This window comes from Barbus barbus, assembly GCF_936440315.1.
Source record: "Barbus barbus genome assembly, chromosome: 15".
Classification (NCBI taxonomy): Eukaryota; Metazoa; Chordata; class Actinopteri; order Cypriniformes; family Cyprinidae; genus Barbus; species Barbus barbus.
Window position 1 is genome coordinate 7,230,650 of NC_136743.1, and position 21,975 is coordinate 7,252,624.

Here is a 21,975-nt window from a genome sequence, read left to right on the forward strand (position 1 = left end):
AATCTCTTATACCCACTAAGGCTGCATATATTTGATCAAAAATACTGTAAAACAGCAATATTGTGAAATATTATTGTGTAATAATATTGTTCATTTAAACAAACTTTACTATTTTAATATCTTTTAAAATGTAATTTATTCCTTTGATGGCAAAGCTGAATTTTCAGCTGCCATTACTCCCAGTCTTCATCATGAAATATAAAAATGATGTAATAATAAAAATAAAAAATAATGTGCATTAATATAAAATAAGCTTTCAACAAATTACTGAAGATGTACAATTAATGACGATAATATACAAATAACAGTAACAAAGAAAACTGTTACAGTTGTGGTTTCACTCTCTCTCTCTCTCTCTCTCTCTCTCGCAGGTACGTACCTGACTCATGAAGCGAAAGGTTCTGACGATGCTCCTGATGCAGACACGGCCATCATTAACGCTGAGGGTGGCCACTCTGGGGTGGATGACAAGAAAGAGTACTTCATCTAGAGATCCATCCCTCTGTACCCTCTTCCTTCACACGCTTCAGTTCACTCAGCCTGACGGGGAAAAACGGGGATGGCAGAGAGAGAGGAAATACGTGAGGAAAAAAAAAAAAAACAAGTGTTGACCTGTTTGAACTGAAGGACCTCAAATAAGCTTCGACACACAGGACAGGGAAGTGAGACAGGACAGTTATGCACTGGTGCGTGGGCTCATTTTCACACACACACACATACTATTTCTCCATTATCATAATGACACACATGATGAGACATAAACAATAAAAAGAGGCAATATGACAGTGACCACACTTTCCTCGTCTCCCATGGCTCTGGCACATGCTGCACAGTGATATGTGCATGCATGAACTTTCAGGACACACGGTCTACTCCCAAAATCAGCGAAAGACACAGATTTATAACAGGCGCGCATGCAAATACACACCGAACATAAAGTGTCTTAAATTCTTAAAATTGAATTTAAACCATGCAACCCTGCAATATCACTGACAGATACACACACAGACTCATATACATCACCTCAGTGTTACACTATCATACACACACAGAATAACCAGGCAAAAACAGCAGCCCCTGCAACCATTATGTGGGACCCCCGATATAAATTTATACATACATATATATATATGATTATATAGCATCATTTTTACTCAGTGTGCTGTAAATATATCCTCCATCTCTCTATCTCTCTCTAACCTCACTGTCTGATATTGCAGTATATACTCTCTGAGCCTGCCTGGTTTTCTTACATGCGTGGAAATGCCGAGTTGATTAAAAAAAAAATATCTGGACTATAGAAAAAAAAAACATGGTGTTATGAAAACTTCAGTAATATTTGTATGAATTACGTTCTCTTTGAGTTTGATTTCTGGTGTTTACTGTTGGTGCAACAGTCTAGTGTCATTTCATCAACCTGGGAAGATTATTATTATCATTATTACTATAATTATTATGAGGTCCTTAATCTAAATGCATTACATTGTGCCCTGATGTGTCATTGTGTCAGGCCCAGTGATTCGCTCACTCACGCCACCTTCAGGAATGAATCTTCTCTGTTCTTCAGTGGCGGGACTTGCAGAAAAAGCAGGGTAACACAAACTACTGCTCTCTTTCTCTCTTTCTGTCTCTTACCGATCATATTCTCACTTTCGTCCAAACCACTTTCTGGTCTGTTCTTCGCCTCCCCTTACAGTCATAAAGCTAGATTATTTCTAGACTTACACCATCATTGTAACCACAGACCATGATGACATTTAAGGGAGTTTGGGGGTTTAGTCGGTTGCATCATGCAATAAACTGAGGCAATTCTATTTAATAAAAAACAGTTGATTAAATCTGGCTTATTAAAGGTGGTGTGTAATTTTTAGCATGCTAAATTCCTTACTCCTATCCAATCTTAATGTGAATGTACTGTAAATAAGCCATTCGTAGGTTGATTCCCTGTGGCACTATCAAAACACTGCTCTGTTTTTTGAGCATCCCAACCTCCTAACATATATCTTTGGCTCAACCAATGGCATGCAGTCTGATTCAGTTTGGTGGCTCAGAAATTACACACTATATTTTAATGTGTTGTGCTTAAATTTGTTATTCAGGAATACTGCTTCACCATGTATCCATGCAGATCTGGTAAACGATATGATTACAGAAAGGGGCCAGTTGTCATTTCTATATCACTTATTCCTTTTCAGTAGCTATTTACCTATAGGAGAAGGTTGGAACTGTGACTTAGGTGTTGAGGTATAGTGCTCATGCAAGCAATGCATGTTTGAATCTGCTTGTGATATTTTTCAATCGTATTACCCCAGACTCATCCAAACAATTATTGTCTTTAAATGGGTGAAAATTTGAAGATTTGTTCTCTTAACTTGCGAAACTGGGAAAAAGAGGCAGGTGTGGTTATTCACTGGAAAACTGAGATGATGTGTTAAACCGATCATAATTCTGAATAAAACATGCGTTTTAAATTTTCAGTTTAATTCAATTCACCTTTATTTGTCGACTACTTTTCACAGTGGAAGTCATTTCAAAGCAGCTTTGAAAGAAATGCACGTTTCAATGATACAATGTAATTTAGCTCCAATAAAAGGGACTCTTAAATCACATCTGCAACGTTAATGGAAGTTTAGGCGTGTTTTTGTACACGTGGGATGCCAGGGTCATTCGTTTAATGCGTATGTGGGTCACAACTAAGTGGCAACTGACCGATTACAACCAAAAGCCGTCCTTTACCTTCAGACTCCCTCCACATACCTCAATAATGCCAGCAGACAATGAGTTTGTGAAATAAGCAGTTACAATCGACTGCCACAAGAGGGCGATAATGCATTTCACTTCCCATCCATGTCTCTCTCTCTCTCTCTCTCTCTCTCTCTTTCTCTGTCCTGTACAAGCAGTAGAACTTCCAGTTAGCTATCAATTAACTCAGTGCTTAATTTTAAATTATGTTGTTTACTTTTATTCTGCTGTAGGTGTGTATACTGTTGTTTGTAATTTTATGTTCCTTTTTTTTAATCATTTTTATGATGACTAAATGTCTTAGATTGAAAGATGTAGATTATAGTTTCCATGACTTTTGTTTTGTTTGATAATTGCCATTTTTTATGATTTGATGTGATTAGTGTTGCCTTGAACAGTCTACACACTCAAGCGAGCACAGACACCAGCACACATTTATTGCCCGTGTCTGTGTTTACGTGCGTGGAAGATTTTCACACTGGCCCACCAAACAGATGCAGGAAACACTAAAAGTATTATTACATTCATGGAGTTATGTTAGATTCATTTTTTTTTTTTAATGATAAGTCTTCCTTTTGAATAAATATTCATATCATGTGGAGCTATTCTGTCATGTATGTTGATTTGTATTATGGCCGATGATGTCATCTGAACGGGACTGAACTCTGAGATCATCATCATTGTGGGCTCCGTTTGTTTGATGGTCTGTTTAGACAGTATTTGCTTTTTGTTACAAAAACAGATCCCTCGTTAACTTCAAAATAAATATACATTTGGGGTAACCTAATTTCAGTGGTTATTATTGTTATTCAAATTATTGAAATGTATTTTAATCCTAAATAAATAATCCTTAGAATATTGTTATTTAAAAGTAATATTTACATGGAAAGTGAAAATGTGCAGTTGTTATTGTCTCTACCTGATCTGACCATATATTTATTAAAAACAATTTCTAAATTTACAAACATAAAAAGATGCAATTTATATATATATACATATATATATATATATATATATATATATACACAGTGGTGGACAGAATTATTGACACCCTTGATAAACGTGAATAAAAAAGCCTGTAAAAATTTATTAATCCTTTTGATCTTTTATTTAAAAAAATCACAAAAATGTAACCTTTCATTGAACTAAAACAACTGAAAATGGGAGGAAATCTCATTATGAAATGTCTTTCTCAAATACACGTTGGACACAATTATTGACACCCCTAGAAATTATTATGAGGTAAATATCTCAGCAGTATATTCCCATTCATATTCACAATTTTGAGCACTCCAGGGATTATGAACATGAAATTATCCAGCCATGGCTTCCTGTTTCACAGGAATATAAATAGGAGAAAAAAACCAAAGTCCAAATTCCCTTAATCATCCATCACAATGAGAAAAATCCAAAGACTATATTTCTGATGTGCAGCAAAAGATAATTGAGCTTCACAAATTAGTGAAGTGGCTTTAAGAAAAGAGCTAGAGCAGTGAAAATTCACATTTCCACCATCAGGGCAATAATTAAGAATTTCCAATCAACAGAAAATGTTATGAAACTGCCTGGAAGAGGACGTGTGTCTATATCGTCCTAATGCACGGTGAGAAGAAGAGTTTGAGTGGCCAAAGACTCTTCAAGACCCACAGCTGGAGAATTGCAGAAAATAGTTGAGTCTCTGGATCAGAAAACCTTTTAAAAAACTGTCAAACAGCACCTACATCACCACATGTTGTTCGGGAGGGTTTCAAGAAAAATTCTCCTAGCTCATCCAAAAACAAACTCTAGCATATTCAGTTGTCAGACACGACTGGAACTTCAAATGGGACTGGCTTCTATGGTCAGATGAAACTAAAAAATTAGCTTTTTAGCAGCAAATACTCAAGATGGGTTTGGTGAACACAGGGATAAAAAGTACCCCATGTGTACAATGAAATATACTGCTGCATTTTTGATGTTGTGGGCCTTTATTTCTGCTGGAGTTCCTGGACATCTTGTTTAGACATACGGCATCATGGATTCTATCAAATACCAACAGTTAAAAAATCAACAAGTGACTGATTCTGTTATAAATCTTATAATGGGCCATGTTTGGATCTTCCAACCGTACAATAATCCAAACACAAACCTCAAAAAAAAAATGGGTCACTGAGCACAAAACCAAGCTTCTGCTATGGCCATTCCAGTCCTGAACCCTGTAGAACATGAGTGAGGTGAACTGAAGGGAAGAAGCACCATCATGGAGCTGTGAATCTGAAGGGTCTGGAGTGATTCTGGATGAAGGAATGGTCTCTGATCTCTTGTCAGGTGTTCTCTAACCTCATCAGGCATTATAGGAGAACATTTACAGCTGTTAAACTGGCAAATGGAGGTTTCAAAAAGTATTGAATAAAAGGGTGCCGTTAACTGTGGACAATGTGTTTTAGAGAAAAACATTTTAAATTCTTATTTTCCAATGAAAGGTTAGATTTTTGTGATTTTTTTTTCATAAAAGATAAAAAGGATTAACAATGCAGATTAATTTTCACAGCCTTCTTTGATCATAATTACCAAGGGTGCCAATAATTCTGACCACCACTGTATATACATATTCAAGGATTCAAAGCGTTTATTGTCATGTGCACAGTGAGGAAAAGCAAGTTTCCCTGTACAATGAAATTTGCTTTTCCTCACTGTGCACATGACAATAAACGCTTTGAATCCTTTGAATTCTTGAATATATATATATATATATATATATATATATGTGTGTGTGCGCATGTGTGTGTGTGTATGTGTTTGTGTGTATGTATATATATATATATATATATATATATGTGTGTGTGTCTGTGTGTGTGTGTGTGTGTTTGTGTGTATGTATATATATATATATGTGTGTGTCTGTGTGTGTGTGTTTGTGTGTATGTATATATATATGTGTGTGTCTGTGTGTGTGTGTTTGTGTGTATGTGTATATATATATATATATACAGTTGGGCAAAAAAGTATTTAGTCAGCCACCAATTGTGCAAGTTCTCCCACTAAAAAGATGAGAGAGGCCTGTAATTTTCATCATAGGTACACTTCAACTATGAGAGACAGAATGGGGGGAAAGAATCCAGGAAATCACATTGTAGGGTTTTTTATGAATTAATTGGTAAATTCCTCTGTAAAATAAGTATTTGGTCACCTACAAACAAGCAAGATTTCTGGCTCTCACAGACATGTAACTTCTTCTTTAAGAGGCTCCTCTGTCCTCCACTCGTTACCTGTATTAATGGCACCTGTTTGAACTCGTTATCAGTATAAAAGACACCTGTCCACAACCTCAAACAGTCACACTCCAAACTCCACTATGGCCAAGACCAAAGAGCTGTCGAAGGACACCAGAAACAAAATTGTAGACCGGCACCAGGCTGGGAAGACTGAATCTGCAATAGGCAAGCAGCTTGGTGTGAAGAAATCAACTGTGGGAACAATTATTAGAAAATGGAAGACATACAAGACCACTGATAATCTCCCTCGATGTGGGGCTCCACGCAAGATCTCACCCCGTGGGGTCAAAATGATCACAAGAACGGTGAGCAAAAATCCCAGAACCACACGGGGGGACCTAGTGAATGACCTGCAGAGAGCTGGGACCAAAGTAACAAAGGCTACCATCAGTAACGCACTACGCCGCCAGGGACTCAAATCCTGCAGTGCCAGACGTGTCCCCCTGCTTAAGCCAGTACATGTCCGGGCCCGTCTGAAGTTTGCTAGAGAGCATTTGGATGATCCAGAAGAGGATTGGGAGAATGTCATATGGTCAGATGAAACCAAAATAGATCTTTTTGGTAAAAACTCAACTCGTCGTGTTTGGAGGAGAAAGAATGCGGAGTTGCATCCAAAGAACACCATACCTACTGTGAAGCACGGGGGTGGAACCATCATGCTTTGGGGCTGTTTTTCTGCAAAGGGACCAGGACGACTGATCCGTGTAAAGGAAAGAATGAATGGGGCCATGTATCGTGAGATTTTGAGTGAAAACCTCCTTCCATCAGCAAGGGCATTGAAGATGAAATGGCTGGGTCTTTCAGCATGACAATGATCCCAAACACACTGCCCGGGCAATGAAGGAGTGGCTTCGTAAGAAACATTTCAAGGTCCTGGAGTGGCCTAGCCAGTCTCCAGATCTCAACCCCATAGAAAATCTTTGGAGGGAGTTGTAAGTCCATGTTGCCCAGCGACAGCCCCAAAACATCACTGCTCTAGAGGAGATCTGCATGGAGGAATGGGCCAAAATACCAGCAACAGTGTGTGAAAACCTTGTGAACCTCTGTCATTGCCAACAAAGGGTATATAACAAAGTATTGAGATGAACTTTTGTTATTGACCAAATACTTATTTTCCACCATAATTTGCAAATAATTTCTTTAAAAATCAGACAGTGTGATTTCCTGGATTCTTTCCCCCCATTCTGTCTCTCATAGTTGAAGTGTACCTATGACGAAAACTAGCATATTTTCACTGTCACTATAGGAACATGGGGCATGTTGTCACATTGGCCAGCTGCTGTTTACTGACAATAATTTGAGAATACTGAAGATATAAAAAGTATCCTAAATAAATCTAGAGCTTATACGCCTGTATTTCAAATAAAAAAACATGGAACAGTACAAGAGTTATGAAAAACAAACGAAAATGCATGAGAAAAAACAGTTTTAGCAGTTCAGCAGTTTTAGCCTTTACAGCCTTTTAGTAAAATCTACGTCCATATTATTATGGCTTCATTCATTGCTTTTCAAAAATATTATGGTATTTGTCATTTTAAATTAGAAAAGAGTGTTAAAAAAAATGTGAAAAATCAACATGCTACAGAAATCAAACACTTGCAGTTTAACGACGGTAGCCCTTGTGACAACCTGCCCCTATGACAACTAGCCCCGGTCTTCCCTATATATATAGCCTATATGATAACATGTCAATTCTCAACTGCTCCTTATTTGAATAATCATGGTCGTCTGATTGAACAGCCGGCAGAATTTAAAAGGTGAAGATATTAAATTTTATATCCATATGTGTGTATATGATCTGACGAGCTATGACATTGAACAGCGTGTAAGGACGACAAACGCAGTGAGAGAGAGAGAGAGAGTGAGAGAGAGAGAGAGAGAGAGTGTGTGTGTGTGAGAGAGAGAGAGAGAGAGAGAGAGAGAGTGTGTGTGAGAGAGAGAGAGAGAGAGAGAGAGAGAGAGAGTGAGAGAGAGAGTGTGTGTGTGTGTGAGAGAGAGAGAGAGATCGGCGCAGTACCGAGCGATTCCTCCGGTGATCTCAGAGCGCTGCGTCTCTCCTCAACAATCAAAAACTGAGATTTGCTGGAAGAAAGAGATTTCCAGCGCACATCTCGCCCGTTTCTGCTGAGGAGAAAAGAAACACGCGCTGAATGAATGAATGAATGAATGAACGCAGACCGAATGACATCCCCAGCACCGGTCCAGCATGAAGAAGATGAATTGATGGTGTGTTTTCTGAGTGACAGAGGCGCAGATGGGCTTCAGCATGACTTGCCTCTGGATTTTAACTTTGGCCATCAGTGTTCAGAGAGGTAAGACACGAGCCGTCTTCACAAGGAGCCAAATGACTCCGTTCAATGTGTCTGTCTCTCTCACAGCGGAAGGTGTTTTAATTTTGTTACTATGGTAACTCTAGAGCTTAAATAGCGATTTGTTGCATGATCTCGTGTGATGCTTTTTAGTAGGTTTTGGACAGCATCACACTGGTGACTGACCTTTATGCGCGTAAATTATTTTAAATGCTGATCTTTTTTTTATATAGAAATCTCAATTTTATAGTCTCCATATACTTCCTTTTTATTGCCGTTATTAATGGAAGATTGCAGGATTATGTTTGCACCTTTGATCCGCCGCCGTGCACCTCGCGCTTTGTAGTTCAGGGTCTCGTGCCTTCCGTCTTGCTCGCGTGCGCGTGACGGTGCAGTGAAAGCCTTTATCCGCGGGACGCGCCGGTGACGGCGGTATTTGACTGGGAAGAAACCACGGCTATAGATGAGGTCCGCGGACGAACGTGACTGTAGTGTAAAGTGTATCAGTGAATGTGAAGTGACGTGAATATGAAAGAAAGGTGGGCTCCGTTTTGCCGCCAAGAATGACTGACAAAAAAAACTTGTTGCTATATAATTGTGTGTGTGTGTGTGTGTGCATGTATATATAACCTACACACACGTTACAGCTAATATATATATATATATATATTTATATTTGTGTGTGTGTGTGTGTGTGTGTGTGTACATATGTATGTGTGTGTATGTATATGTATATGTGTATATATATATATATATATATATATATATATGTATATGTATGTGTATATATATATGTGACATATATGTGTATATATGTGTATATATATGTGTATATGTGTATATGTATATGTATATATGTGTATATGTATGTGTATATATGTGTATATGTATATATATGTATGTGTATATATGTGTATATGTGTATATATATATATATATATATAATATTTGTTTTATAGCTACATGCATGTATATATGTAAGAACCTTATATGTGTAACACATGTAAGACAATGCATTTAATTCTAATGGAAACATATTTTAAAAACATGTTATTAGAAGTGAATGTTATGAATTACCTTATAAATTATGGGAAAATGACATATTGTAGAAATAATATGTTATTAGTAAGTGAAAAGTGTGAATTGATTTATAGAGTATGGAGAAAGGGGCATTCCCAAAGTTCCCTGCGGGAACACTTTTCTTTATAAGTAAAAAGTAATCATAATTAAGTAATAATTTAAGTAAAAATTAAATAAAAATATATTATGTAAAAAGATTAGTTATTTATTAGTTTATTTTAGACTATATTGACTGTTGTATGTTGCTTTTTTATAATATTTAGCTGTATGTAGCATTATTTCAGTGTTGTTTGTTATTCTGTTGGCGTTTTGTCTTTTGTATTTCATTATTTATGACAGTTGCTGGCCAATTTTGAAAAAACATTAAGTCATCATGTTACCTTCTATTACCTTACTATCAGAAGAACATATATAATTTGAAGGGAAACTAGATTAATTTTGAAATCGCTATTAGACATAGATCACTGGGGTCCCCGGGGCCCCAAATATAAAGACAGCAAATTCAAACTCAATAGAACATTAGAGATAATAATAACACAGACATTTTGAGCTTCTTACTTCAACCGGTGTGTCTGCAAATATCTGTGGATGTGTAGGTGAAGATCAGAGAGTGCCTTCTCTCAGATCTGATACTTGTTAGCAGATTTTCATGTGAAGATGGTGCTATAGAGAGAGACACAGAGAGAGCGAGAGAGGTGATGAAAGAAAGAGATTGAGGGAGGTGAGACCTGTTTGCAGGAAGTGTCAGCAACTTTCTCTGAAGGAGGGATTCAGAGAAGAGAAAGAGAGAGGGAGAGTGATGGATTGATTGAGAGTGAGAGCACAGAGTGACACAGACATGTTGTGATGGAGGGATAGCATGATGGAGAGATAAGGAGACAGGCCCGACTCAATCTGTCAAAGGAAGAAATGCAGAGGGAGGGAAAGAAAAGATTGAGGGAGGACAGAGGAGAAAATGATGTTATTTTTTAATTAGTCTGCAGTATTATGTCTTTAACATTCCTGGTGTGATCTGGAGAGCCCTTGTGTAAACGCACCGTGACCACATGACCACGCTGTACAGAAGAAAAACACTGACCTTTTTAGATCTTTGACATTATTTGTTGTTTTCAGTGTGCTGTGATGTGAAAACATTTGGTCTTATTCAAGAAAAAACAGAAGGAACTTTCTAAATCGTTCATGAGTCCATTTTTACATAAACTGTCCCTTTGAATCGAATGTAACAAATTCCATATGAATGATGTTACATACAATTTACACACACGCATAATTTGTATCCATTCAATTTGTATCCATTCACTAATGAAATAGCAGAATCAGAGTTTATTTAAATTATTTGTATTTTGTTTTTAGTCAAGTCCAATTTTTTCACAGTACACATGATTTCAAAGCAGCTTTGCAGAAATTCATGATATTAATGTTTATAATATCTCAACATTTGCATGCTTTATAGTTGCATTTAGCACATCAAATTTGCATTTTGCGATGATACAAGCATTTAAGATATGCAATATAATATAGCTTGTGGATAAAATTGTATGTATGTGTGTGTGTGTATATATATATATATATATATATATATATATATATATATAACCAGCTTTGTATAATGAGCTGAATAGTAAATTTTGCAACAATATAAATAATCAGACAGTTGAGATTTGCTATATGCTTTACTTGAATGTACTGTGTAGCATGTTGTGCACCCGTGCTTGTGTTTGTGGAAAGTATGTGATTTGCATATTTGACAAACACAATCAGAGCTGGTAGATTTCTGTCACTCAACACCATCATACAGAGAACGAAAGAGATATGCAGTTAAAAATCTGAGGAGTCTGATCGTGAGAGAAATACAAAAAAATCTTCCAACACATTGTTTTCTTTAGGTTATTGTTATACATTAAGTATATTCTTTTAGGAGACAATGAACAGCAGAATACAGTGTTGTGGAAGAAAAACATTTGAAATCATCAAGCAACATGCAGTAGTGATGCCTATTACCCAGTGTGCTTTGCAGCTGAAATATAACTACATGAAATGCAAAAACAAGTTTGGGAGATTGTTAATAGTTAACCTAAAAATCATCATTTACTTACCCTCAAGCGTTTCCAATCCTGTATGAGTTTCTTTCTTCTGTTGAACACAAAAGAAGATATTTTGAAGAATGTGGGTAGGGCCCATCATCTGTTTGGTTACCCACATTCTTCAAATATCTTTTTTTTTAATGTTCAACAGAAGAAAGAAACTCATACAGGTTTGGAAAAAACTTGAGGGTGAGTAAATAATGACAGAATTTTCATTTTTGGGTGAACTGTCCCTTTAAGTGTACTACTGGAATTAGTTAGGAGTATTAACATATACTACATTAATAATTGCAATATTAAAAAATTATTGCATTTTATTTATAATTTAATTTCCCCAAATCTGTACACTTTAACTGATACAAATAAATAAATAAATACAAAATCTTTATTTTACATTAAAAATATTTTATTTCAGTTAGTTTTCATTTAGTTTATCTTGATGTGCTTAACTAAAATAAATTAAAATTAATAATAATAAATAAAATGTATATATACATATTTGTAAAATAATAATACAAATGACAACACAAAATTAAGCCGGGCTCACACTGTGCGATTTTTAATAGTCTTTTGCGATTGTTGTTTGTCACACTGTACGAACATGATCCCCATGTCAGACTGTAGGATCTCAGTTGTCTTAATGTCAGACTGTACGACAGTCAAGACGCGATAAAAACGGACGTACTCAAGAAGACTTGTCCGGAGTTTTACGTCATCAATACGTGACCCGCGTTCTCTCGCTATAATGGTAGCTAGCAAACAACAGCAACGTGTAGCGTTAGTTTTATTAATTACATGCCTTGATGTTAAAAAAAAAACTAAACGAAAAAGACGACGTGTGTGGAGCAAGTCATGGCTGGGCAAAAGAGGACTTTATGGACTTCCAGTTCTACAGAGCGAACTTGAGGTAATTTTGTTATTCGAGTTTAAACATCCTGCCCCTTAATAAATAAACTTTACTTTGTACATATATTGTTTTTACATGAATGGTTTGAAGTTGTCGCGCTAATTGCGTCATCAAGTTCAGTGCTCCTATTGGTTCTTGGTTTAACGGTCGTCGTAGGAGTCTGGAGATGTCACACTTTAGGAAAGTGTCTGAAATCTTCTGACACTGCCAGAATTTAATCGGAGGAAAAAATTGATCGCAACGGCCATTAATCGGCTGTCGGTGAACATGTCAAACCAGCGATCTAGACAACCGATTTTAGCCTAGGATTATAGGAATCTTTTAGGATTTTAGGATTTTCAAAATTTGTCTCAGACAACCAAATCGTGGCCAAAATCGCACAGTGTGAGCCGGGCTTTACTAAAAAAAAAAAAAAGAAACAGAAATTATACAAATAAAAGCTCATTCAAAATATTAATAAAAGCTAATAAAGTATCTTAATGTTACTAAAATAACACTGTCCTTACACACTGTACGACTTGTACTGAGACATAAATGTTTGATGCCCGATGTTACAACTCTATTTCAAAGAATATAGAAAAGTTTGATTAACATTGTTTTCCAAGCAGATTGTAACAGGCTATTTTAGTCCCAAGCATCTGTACAAGTGCAGTTTTCTCATTCATAGACCGGTAGCGTTCCAGTCTAACAGCATCTAGAAGACACCGATTTACAGGAATGTTTCCCTGCACTTTGTAATAAGGCAGTAGATGAACATTTATTTTGGATGACACTTACACCAATGTGAGACATTTGATATTTTTAGCTACGCAAGTCTGTTTAATTACTTGGGAAACTAGTGAGCATTACATTTAGTTGGCAGGTGGACCAAACTGCATTAGCGGTGTTTTCTTGTAACAACTACAGTGATGGAATGTCTTCAAATGCCTGGATTTCTATTTATAAAGAGCCGATTGCTTTGCATAGTATATTATTATTAGTGCACCATGTTGCTCAACACACTTGCAATAGTTGTTTATATATAGTCATTTGTGCCTGGACTGGTATAAACATGCATGTGTTTAATCCAGGAGCAGATAGTCATTAATTTCAGCGCAGAGATGATCATCAGGAAACATCTCATTTATATGAGAAGCCGATGCTTGTGTAGAAGAAATATCAGTCCCAGATCTGTCTGGGCTAGAGATCTCTCCAGTGGGTTACCAGTAGGCAGCAGTAATTTTGTTAGATGAATAACTGGGGCACAGGTGTGAAGACATACGTGCACGTTTGGACAAGAATGAGACTTTGTGGATACAGGAGGAGACCGTGAGTACAGGTGTATAAAGGCACACATATACACATATTTGAACCTATTTTTAAACTGTAACCATGAGAACATCTAGTAATGGTATAATTCGAAGGGACAATCTTATATATAAAGACTGGGGCAAGTTGTCACAGGTAACTATGAGGTTTTGTCACAACTCCATTTAAACAAATTTTCTTTAGTGTTGTTTTTAAAAATTGTTGCTGTTTTACTATTTTAACTAGATTTTTGTGTATGATTGTGATATGACCAAAACTACAACCAAAACAATTGTCACTTGAAATAAATGTTAACTGAAATAAAATAAAATATATAAAAAAGTAACATATTACAATAAGGTTTCGTTTGTTAACATTTGTTACCATGAACTAACAATAAAAAATGCATTTTACTTAAAGCCTTTATGTATAATACATTATAATTAATCATAATGTGCGTTGTAATACATTATATCTTGTGGTAAATAATTATAAACTAATTTAAAATCCATAGTGTAACAATGAATTGATAATGTATAATTAACTCTGGTTATTCATGAGATTGTACAATGCATTATAAGGTGCATTGCAAGGCATAATTAATGCATTAAAAAAAAATTTATAATGCATAATACAAAAAGGCTTCGGAATAATTGATTATTCTTAGGCAATGTAAATGTTGGTTCTGTTAACATTATTTAATGGACCTAAGCTAACATGAACTAGCAATTAACCGTTATTTATTTTATGTATTTTAATATAGGTAAAATAAATCAAGTAAAATAAATAGTTGTATTCTTATTAACTAGCATTATAACAAAGATGAATAAAATTTATATATATAAAAATTACAATAGTATCTCACTGATGCTAAAATAACACTGGCATAATTTTGGTAGGCCAAGATCATGCGTAATATATTATGTATTGTGATATTCCATATTTTTTTGTTTCATAATTGCTTAACAGTTTACATTATTGCTGAAAAAATATTACATGCATTTTAAATACAAATATATATTTGGTGGCTTTTTTTCTAATATTTTCTTTTTTTATTATTTATGTGTTCGCATTGTGACAACATACCTCATATATTGTAACATCATGGGTCACAAAAGGTAGATGTGTTTTTTTTTTTTTTTTCTTTCTTAAGACAAAAAGGTGAGACTTTCAAAACCAGATGTATTCCATAAATAAAAACAGTGACAACTTGCCCTGGTTTTCCTTATATAAAAAATTACCCCAAAACTGATGCAATGTAGATTTTGAATTGCACCCCTACAGCATGTGCTCTCAGTGCCTACAGTCCCAGCACTGGGCTTCAACAGCTAATTGACCTTAATATAATAGATGATGTGCATGAACCTACTTGAACTTGAATGGAAACTATGTTTGCACTAGATCTGGAATCAACATTCATTGGTTTGTCTGAACATTCATTTTACTGTTGTTTGTGATGATGTCATTAGTGATGCTTTGTTGTTAGCATATGTGAATGTATATGTGTGAGAGCACTGCAGTTATCACTGAGGAGGAGAGCGGGGGGCATGAAGGGGGAAATTTCTTTTTTGCGCTGTCTCTTTTTTAAAATAAATCTGTTACTATAGCAACCCTGGAAGCAGAGGCAGAGAGGGAGGGAGATGGGGTGAAGTGGGGGAGTGCGAGAGACCTGGTAACCATAGCAACTCACAAAGGGACTGGCAGAAACTTACAGAAATATATGAGACGTTATAGGTTGGGAGGGAGAGGAAGAGAAAAAAGAGAGCAAACGAGGTGAGAACCATCTCAGGGAGGGACAAGAGCTAAGTGGACAGAACAAAATACCTCAGCCAATCAGAAGCTGACCTTCGTCACCATCGCCCAATCAGATGGCTGCTAGAACACAAAGCACCTTTCGTGCACAAGACTGCGGATCGTAGTAATACATGACAAATGGAGAATGAAAGTGCATTGGATGATGCAGAAACAGCAATGCTCACCAACAATGAATGAATAAATGTGCACACACACACATTAACATATTAAAAGGATTTGATTATTAGACAAAGCAATAAGAGGAGGAGTATATGAAATATATGTTCATTCTCAGGTCAAAATAATGGTAAGACTTTACCAAAGCCTTTATGTATAATGCATTATAAAAGTAGTTTTTATGCATTATAATGCACTGTACAATCACATGAATAATTGTAACCACAGTTAAAACTTCATAACACTTATTAATTCACTGTTACACTATGCATTCTAAATTTGGTTATAACTATTTACGATAAGATATAATGTATTACAACACACATTATGAATAACTGCAATGCATTATACCCTTTAATGACCCTTTATAATGCATTATACATAAAAGCTTTACATAAAGTGTTACCAAAAAATATTTACATTAAGATTTAACAGCAGGTGAGTGTTTCACAAAGCACCAGGTTTTCCATCTTGTGCATTTGTTTTTTTATTTTAGTGTGTTTACTGCTCGCCTCAAGGTGATCTTTGACATGGTTTGTGCATTTGACATTTGGCATTGACATGTTTAAATGGAACCTGGCAATGCGGCTCCCCCTAAAAACAAACTTAAATCCTGCGTGAAATAGCAAACATGTGCTTCCTTTGTTCTGGTTCTGCTCATTCTTTATAATCTTACAATGTGAACCAAATGGAGGCCAAATGTAAAAATCTGAGCTTTTTACTAATGTCATCATAATCACCATACATACATACATACATAATAATCATAAAAAACAACCTACAACTGAAAAATAAGTATTTCATTGATCCATGACCCACTTCCAAAATGTATTTTTAATTCTTTCTTTCTTTCTTAATTTCTTTCTTATTTGCAATAGATTAACTGCTATGTCAGTGTCAGTGTCGAATTGCGTATGGTTTTGCTCCTAGAAGACAGTCTGTTGGATAGTTAGTCATCTAAAGTGATTTGCAGTAAATGTAACCCTCCCACAGCCGCTCGGGGTTAAGTTTGTAGCTCAAGGGCAGAAAAGATAGAGTTGGATTAATCACAGTGTTTGGGTCATCTCTATTTGTAACTGAACTTGCAACCTTTAGGGCAGCGGTACAGATCCTTTGGCATTAGGCTGAAGGATTCCCAGAATGATTCAAATGACAGTGAAGGATTACACAGGCCAAACTTTAACTTGTAAAATCAGTACATTGTTCTCAAAACAGCGCTGACAATCATGGGATGCCGAGGATGTTGTGCTTATAAAGTCAACAGCTGGTTTTGAGAGAGATTGCTGGCATGAATCTCCTCTGTTCTTCTTCTGACTGACTGATTGCTAATACACTTACATTTATGTGTTTGGCAGACATTTATATCCAAAGCAAATTATACTGCATTCAAGGTATACATTTTGTCAGTTTAGGACTTCCCTGGGGATTGAACCCATTCCCATCGAACTTACTGTACTGTTTGAGCTACAGGAACACTAATGAGTCAAGATATTCTAACTTAAAACACTACTGACTATATTTTTCAGTGCTATGACAGCATCCATTCATCTATTCCCCAAACCATTTATCATCTGCAGGGTCGCGTATTTCTTTTTTTTTTTTTACGTCATTGTATATGTCTTACATACAGTTTGTGTGTGTGTGTGTGTGTGTGTGTGTTTAGAGCTAAATAAATGTATCATTCATTCATTTATTTATTTATTTATTTATTTTATTTCATTCATTCATTCATTCACTGTATGTAGAGCTTAAAAATAAATCTATTAATAATGTATTAATAATAGATGTATTTATTTATTATTTAATTTTATCTATCTGTCTGTCTGTCTGTCTATAATTTTTATTTTTTATATATTTTTACATCTCTGCATAGATCTTATTTTTATCTAAAAATGTTTATTTAAAGGCAGCTTTTTAATCTTGTTTTCAACAACATTATATATTATATACAATATTTAATCATTTATTGATATATAGAGAGATTAACAAATGAAATAAATAAACTTTAATAATAAATTTTAATAATAAATACATATATTTATTTATTTTAGCTACTATTTTATTTTGTTATATAAATTTATTTATTTTTTATCTATACTATTTTAGTCTAAATTTATATTCATATTCATGAAAATCACTAATTGTTTTTGAACTTAAATATACATGTTTATTATAAATCATATACGTGATATTTTAGCAGAAAGAGATATAGCTTTATTCCTTTTATTTTTCAGACACACACAAACATGCTCTGTCCCGCTGCAGTTTCTCAAGCTCACATGCAGTGCACATACATGCACATGCACTCAATCACTGCTCTTTTCTGTGCGCACACATACACACATTAGATTTGCAAATGGAAGCAGCTCTGCTTGAATGAGTGGGTGCACTGGACAGCCGAGAGGAATAGAACGAGAAAGAGAGAGAAGATAACGAGAGAAGCGGTTTCCCTCTTCCTTAATGTGTCTTTTGTGTTTTTAGCCTGTCTGTCTCTCTCAGGATACCCTCCTCTTTAGTTACCATGGCAACGGCATGCTTCCCCCCTCCCTTCTCTCTACCTTCCTACCCCGCTTTCACACTCACTCGTTTCTCTGTTACCATGGCAATGGTTCTCCCCATCATGATACCTGTTCATTCTTTCTTTGTATTTTCTGCTCCATTCTGAGAGGTTGCATCTGTCTGTCATTGTGTTTGTTTGTTGCTGTAATTAAAGGCTTGTCGTTTGTCTGTCTGCTTGTCTCTTTGAATTCATTTGCTGATTCTCAATATCACTGATTCTCTCTAAACAGCATCACTAGAGACAGGGTGGGCAGCAAGCAGCACGCATATAAAGAGATTTTTGGGGTAATTTTTGCAGACGACAGTTGTTGCTATGGCGACAGAACTTTAGGATTTGGATGGAAGCGGTAGAGGGAAGAATGTGGGAGAATGGATGGAAACAGCGTAAGAGATAACTGGATGTATGGGGAGAGAGAGAGGAGGGCGTGCTGGATTTTCGGGAGACGACCCTCTGCATGTTCTAGTTTTTCGGCGATGCGCTGGCGAGCCGAATATGTCCCTCTGCTATACTGCAGCTGCTCTCTCTTTGTCATTCCAATATGTCCATTTGAATTTACATTTGTGGGGGGAGGTGGGAAAAAAATCTACACTAGGACTCCCCCAAAAAATAAACAAGCTTTTTATATATTCAGATTTCAAAGTTTGGTAATCCATGCTTTATGATATTATTATCTTGCTTGGGTCCCTCCTTATTTATAATTCTGTGATTCGTTTTATTGTCCATCAGTCAAAAATCATAAGTCTTTGAGTATAGTAGCACATATCTCCTTAACAAGTCAGATGATTTGAGGTATCATTCATTTCCATAGAACAAATGGTGTTGCAATTACGTCTGAATTTTATTTTATTTTTTTAAATTATGGTAACATGTTAGTTTCTGGACCAATTAACTAGTTGCTTATTAGCATGCATATTACTAGCATACTGGCTGTTTATTGGCACTTATAAAGCACATATTAATGCCTTATTCTGCATGACCATATTTTAGATCCCTTAATCCTACCCCATACCTAACATAACAACTAATAAGCAAATAATAAGCAGCAAATTAGGAGTTTATTGAGGCAAAATTTGTAGTTAATAGTGAGAATTGGTCCCTGACAATTCCCTGATAATTTACCCATGTCACCCAAGATGTCCATGTCCTTCTTTCTTCAGTTGCAAAGAAATTGAAGTTTTTGATTTAAACATTCCAGGATTTTTCTCCATATATTTGACTTAAATGGGAGCCAATAGGATGAAGGTCCAAACTGCAGTTTCAGTGCAGCTTTAAAGAGCTCTACATGATCCCAGCCGAGGAATAAGGGTCTTGTCTAGCAGTTTTCAAAAAAAAAAAAAATCTATACTTTGTAACCACAAATACTCTTTGCACTAGCTCGACTAGGCGGAAATAGGCGGAAGTACCGACCCAGTGTTTTCAAAGAGAACGTGCAAAGAATGTTTTTCGCCCTACCCTACCTTTCTGAATCAAAGACGAACAGACGAAGACAAAGATATACAGACGAAGAACTAACCATGCATGACCTTTCCAATGTGATTACATAATGTGTGAAGTCACGGGCGCGCATCGCAGAACTAGTGCAAGGCAAGCATTTGTGGTTAAAAAGTATATAATTTTTATTTATTTATTTTTTAGAAAATGATGATCATTTTGTTAGATAAGACCCTTATTTCTCAGCTGAAAACATGTAGAGCCCTTTGAAGTTGCATTGAAACTGCAATTTGGACCTTCAACCCAATGACCACCATTGAAGTCCTCTTTATGGAGAAAAATCCTTGAATGTTTTCCTCAAAAACCTTAATTTATTTTCGACTGAAGAAAGAAAGAAATGAACATTTTGGATGACATGAGGTTGAGCAAATTATCAGGAAATTTATTCTGGAAGTAAACTCTTTAAATTGAATGTTTAATTCAATGTGTTACTTGCTGTTTCTTTGTAATTGTTCATGAAATTTACTAGCATTTTTCTGAGTGAAAATGGTTCCTACACCCTTTTCAGTGCAGCATAAAAGATTTTAAATATATTTTTAGCCTTAATTTCTGATGACATCCTCAGGGTTATGTTTCATTCTTGTTACTTATTCACCATCACACCTTAAGGAGACACGGCAAAGATTTGGTTTCATCGTGAAAAAAATCTGAGAATGTCAGATTTTTATAGGAGTACAAACTGTGTGAGAGAAGCACAGCCTAAATGAGAAATGACATGACGGAAGAGAGCATAAAGTATTCACTATAGTCAGAGGTGATTGATGCTGAAAGCCAACGTTTTCTCAAATTTCTAATTAAGAGACAAAAACAGAAAAAAGAGGGGAGGAGAAAGAGGTAAGAGACATGAGTTGAGTTGGAAATCTTTTGAAACTGAGGAAGAGAAGGAAATAAGAGAGACAGAAAGAGGGGAGGTAAAGGAAATGCCTCACATTCTTTTAGTGCTGAGAAGAGAAAGTGTGTGTGTGGGTAAAATTATCAGGTGGAAAAAGGAAATAGACAGTTGGGATGAGTGGGAGAAAGAGAGGAGAGATAAAAAAAAGGAAGAAAGTTCACATACCAGAAGGAAAGATGAAAGTGGAAAATAGGAGTAGAGGAGCCATGCAGGAAAGAGAAAGAAAGAAAAGAAAATATGATAGACAGGGTGCCCTCATGTGTCATGCACCCCATGGAGGTGACCTTTGACCTTTCTAACAGCCTTTTGACACAAAGAGGTTAGTGGGTCGAGGCCTCAAGCAACTAAACAAATGCATATTATGACCGCTATAGTCACAGCACACTCTCTTTCGTCTCTCTTCCTTCTCAGCACTCATTACACTCCTCACGCTCGTTCCTCTGCACTGCAACAGCTCAATGTGGAGTAACAGCAGAATTCTATCATAATTTTGGTTTTTAAGCGACTGCTTCATTAGTGGTATGTACACACACATAGCTGTGAGGAGATGTAGATGTTTCAGCAGCTTTTCTCTGGGGTTAAATCTCTCTCTCATCCGCTCCTTCGAGCGCCAGTTTACTTGGGATTCCTGGGACAAGAGGGATGTGCGAAATGAAATATTAATGAAATGAAGGGCGTTTGGCGAATCTTTTACACTGTCCTGTTTCTGTGCTACTGCTAATGTCGAGGGTCACCAGGTCCCCCTGAGGCCTCATAGCACGTTGAGTGACATTTGAGTGGTTTTGCAGAATGTCCTGAAGCATGTTACCCCTGTACACAACATGCTACTGTTTACAGAAGAACATTTTGTGGTGTGTGTGCACACTTTTTAAGTACTGGGTGTTGTTTTTTGTATGTTGTATGTGTTGTATGATTGACATCTCTATGGCTTATTATAGCGGTTTCTCTTTTTTCATTGTTAAAAGTGAAAAAATTTATTTAATATTTCATAGTTTCTGTGTTAATAAATTGCATTGTGCCAGCTCAGACTAAATTAATATACTGTATATTATATGTTGGATATAACCAGGCTCAGATGAAATCTTAATTTTTATTTTCTAGAAATCTGCAGAATACTGGGGAAAAAAAATAAATAAATAAATACATTGTTTAATTTATAAACCTTTTTATTTTGTTCCAGTTTTATTAAGAATTGCTATATCCTTATTATATAATATTTGGTCATTTACAATTTAAAAACAACATTACTAGTTACTTTGTCAATACTTTTAACTTGAATGCCACATTTTTTAGAACACCATGGCATTTTCAAGATGCTGTAAAGATGTGAAGGCCACTGTCCATTTAGTGAATTTTACATGGAAAAACAATGAAAAGGTAGCAGTGGAATGCAAAAAA

General features: G+C 35.8%; 2 protein-coding genes across 4 annotated transcripts in view; both read left to right on the forward strand.

The window, feature by feature from the left end:
• LOC306881685 (cell adhesion molecule 3-like) overlaps positions 1-3,528 on the forward strand; it is a 65,097-nt gene extending 61,569 nt beyond the window's left edge. For 2 of the 3 annotated variants that reach the window (XM_079435887.1, XM_079435886.1), the window contains one exon: positions 372-3,527. In XM_079435887.1, coding sequence (XP_079292013.1) covers positions 372-490 — 119 coding nt within the window. In that variant the 3' untranslated portion in view covers positions 491-3,527. Of the gene's footprint in view, positions 1-371 lie in introns of all 3 variants that reach the window. The other variant, XM_079435885.1, reaches the window with a different exon arrangement.
• Positions 3,529-8,262: 4,734 nt separating this feature from the next.
• The window catches only part of LOC306881750 (kin of IRRE-like protein 1), a gene marked incomplete at both ends in the record, with an annotated part of 31,976 nt that continues 18,263 nt past the window's right edge, over positions 8,263-21,975 (forward strand). Inside the window, one exon of the mRNA XM_079435999.1 lies at positions 8,263-8,308. Coding sequence (XP_079292125.1) covers positions 8,263-8,308 — 46 coding nt within the window. The remainder of the gene's footprint in view (positions 8,309-21,975) is intronic.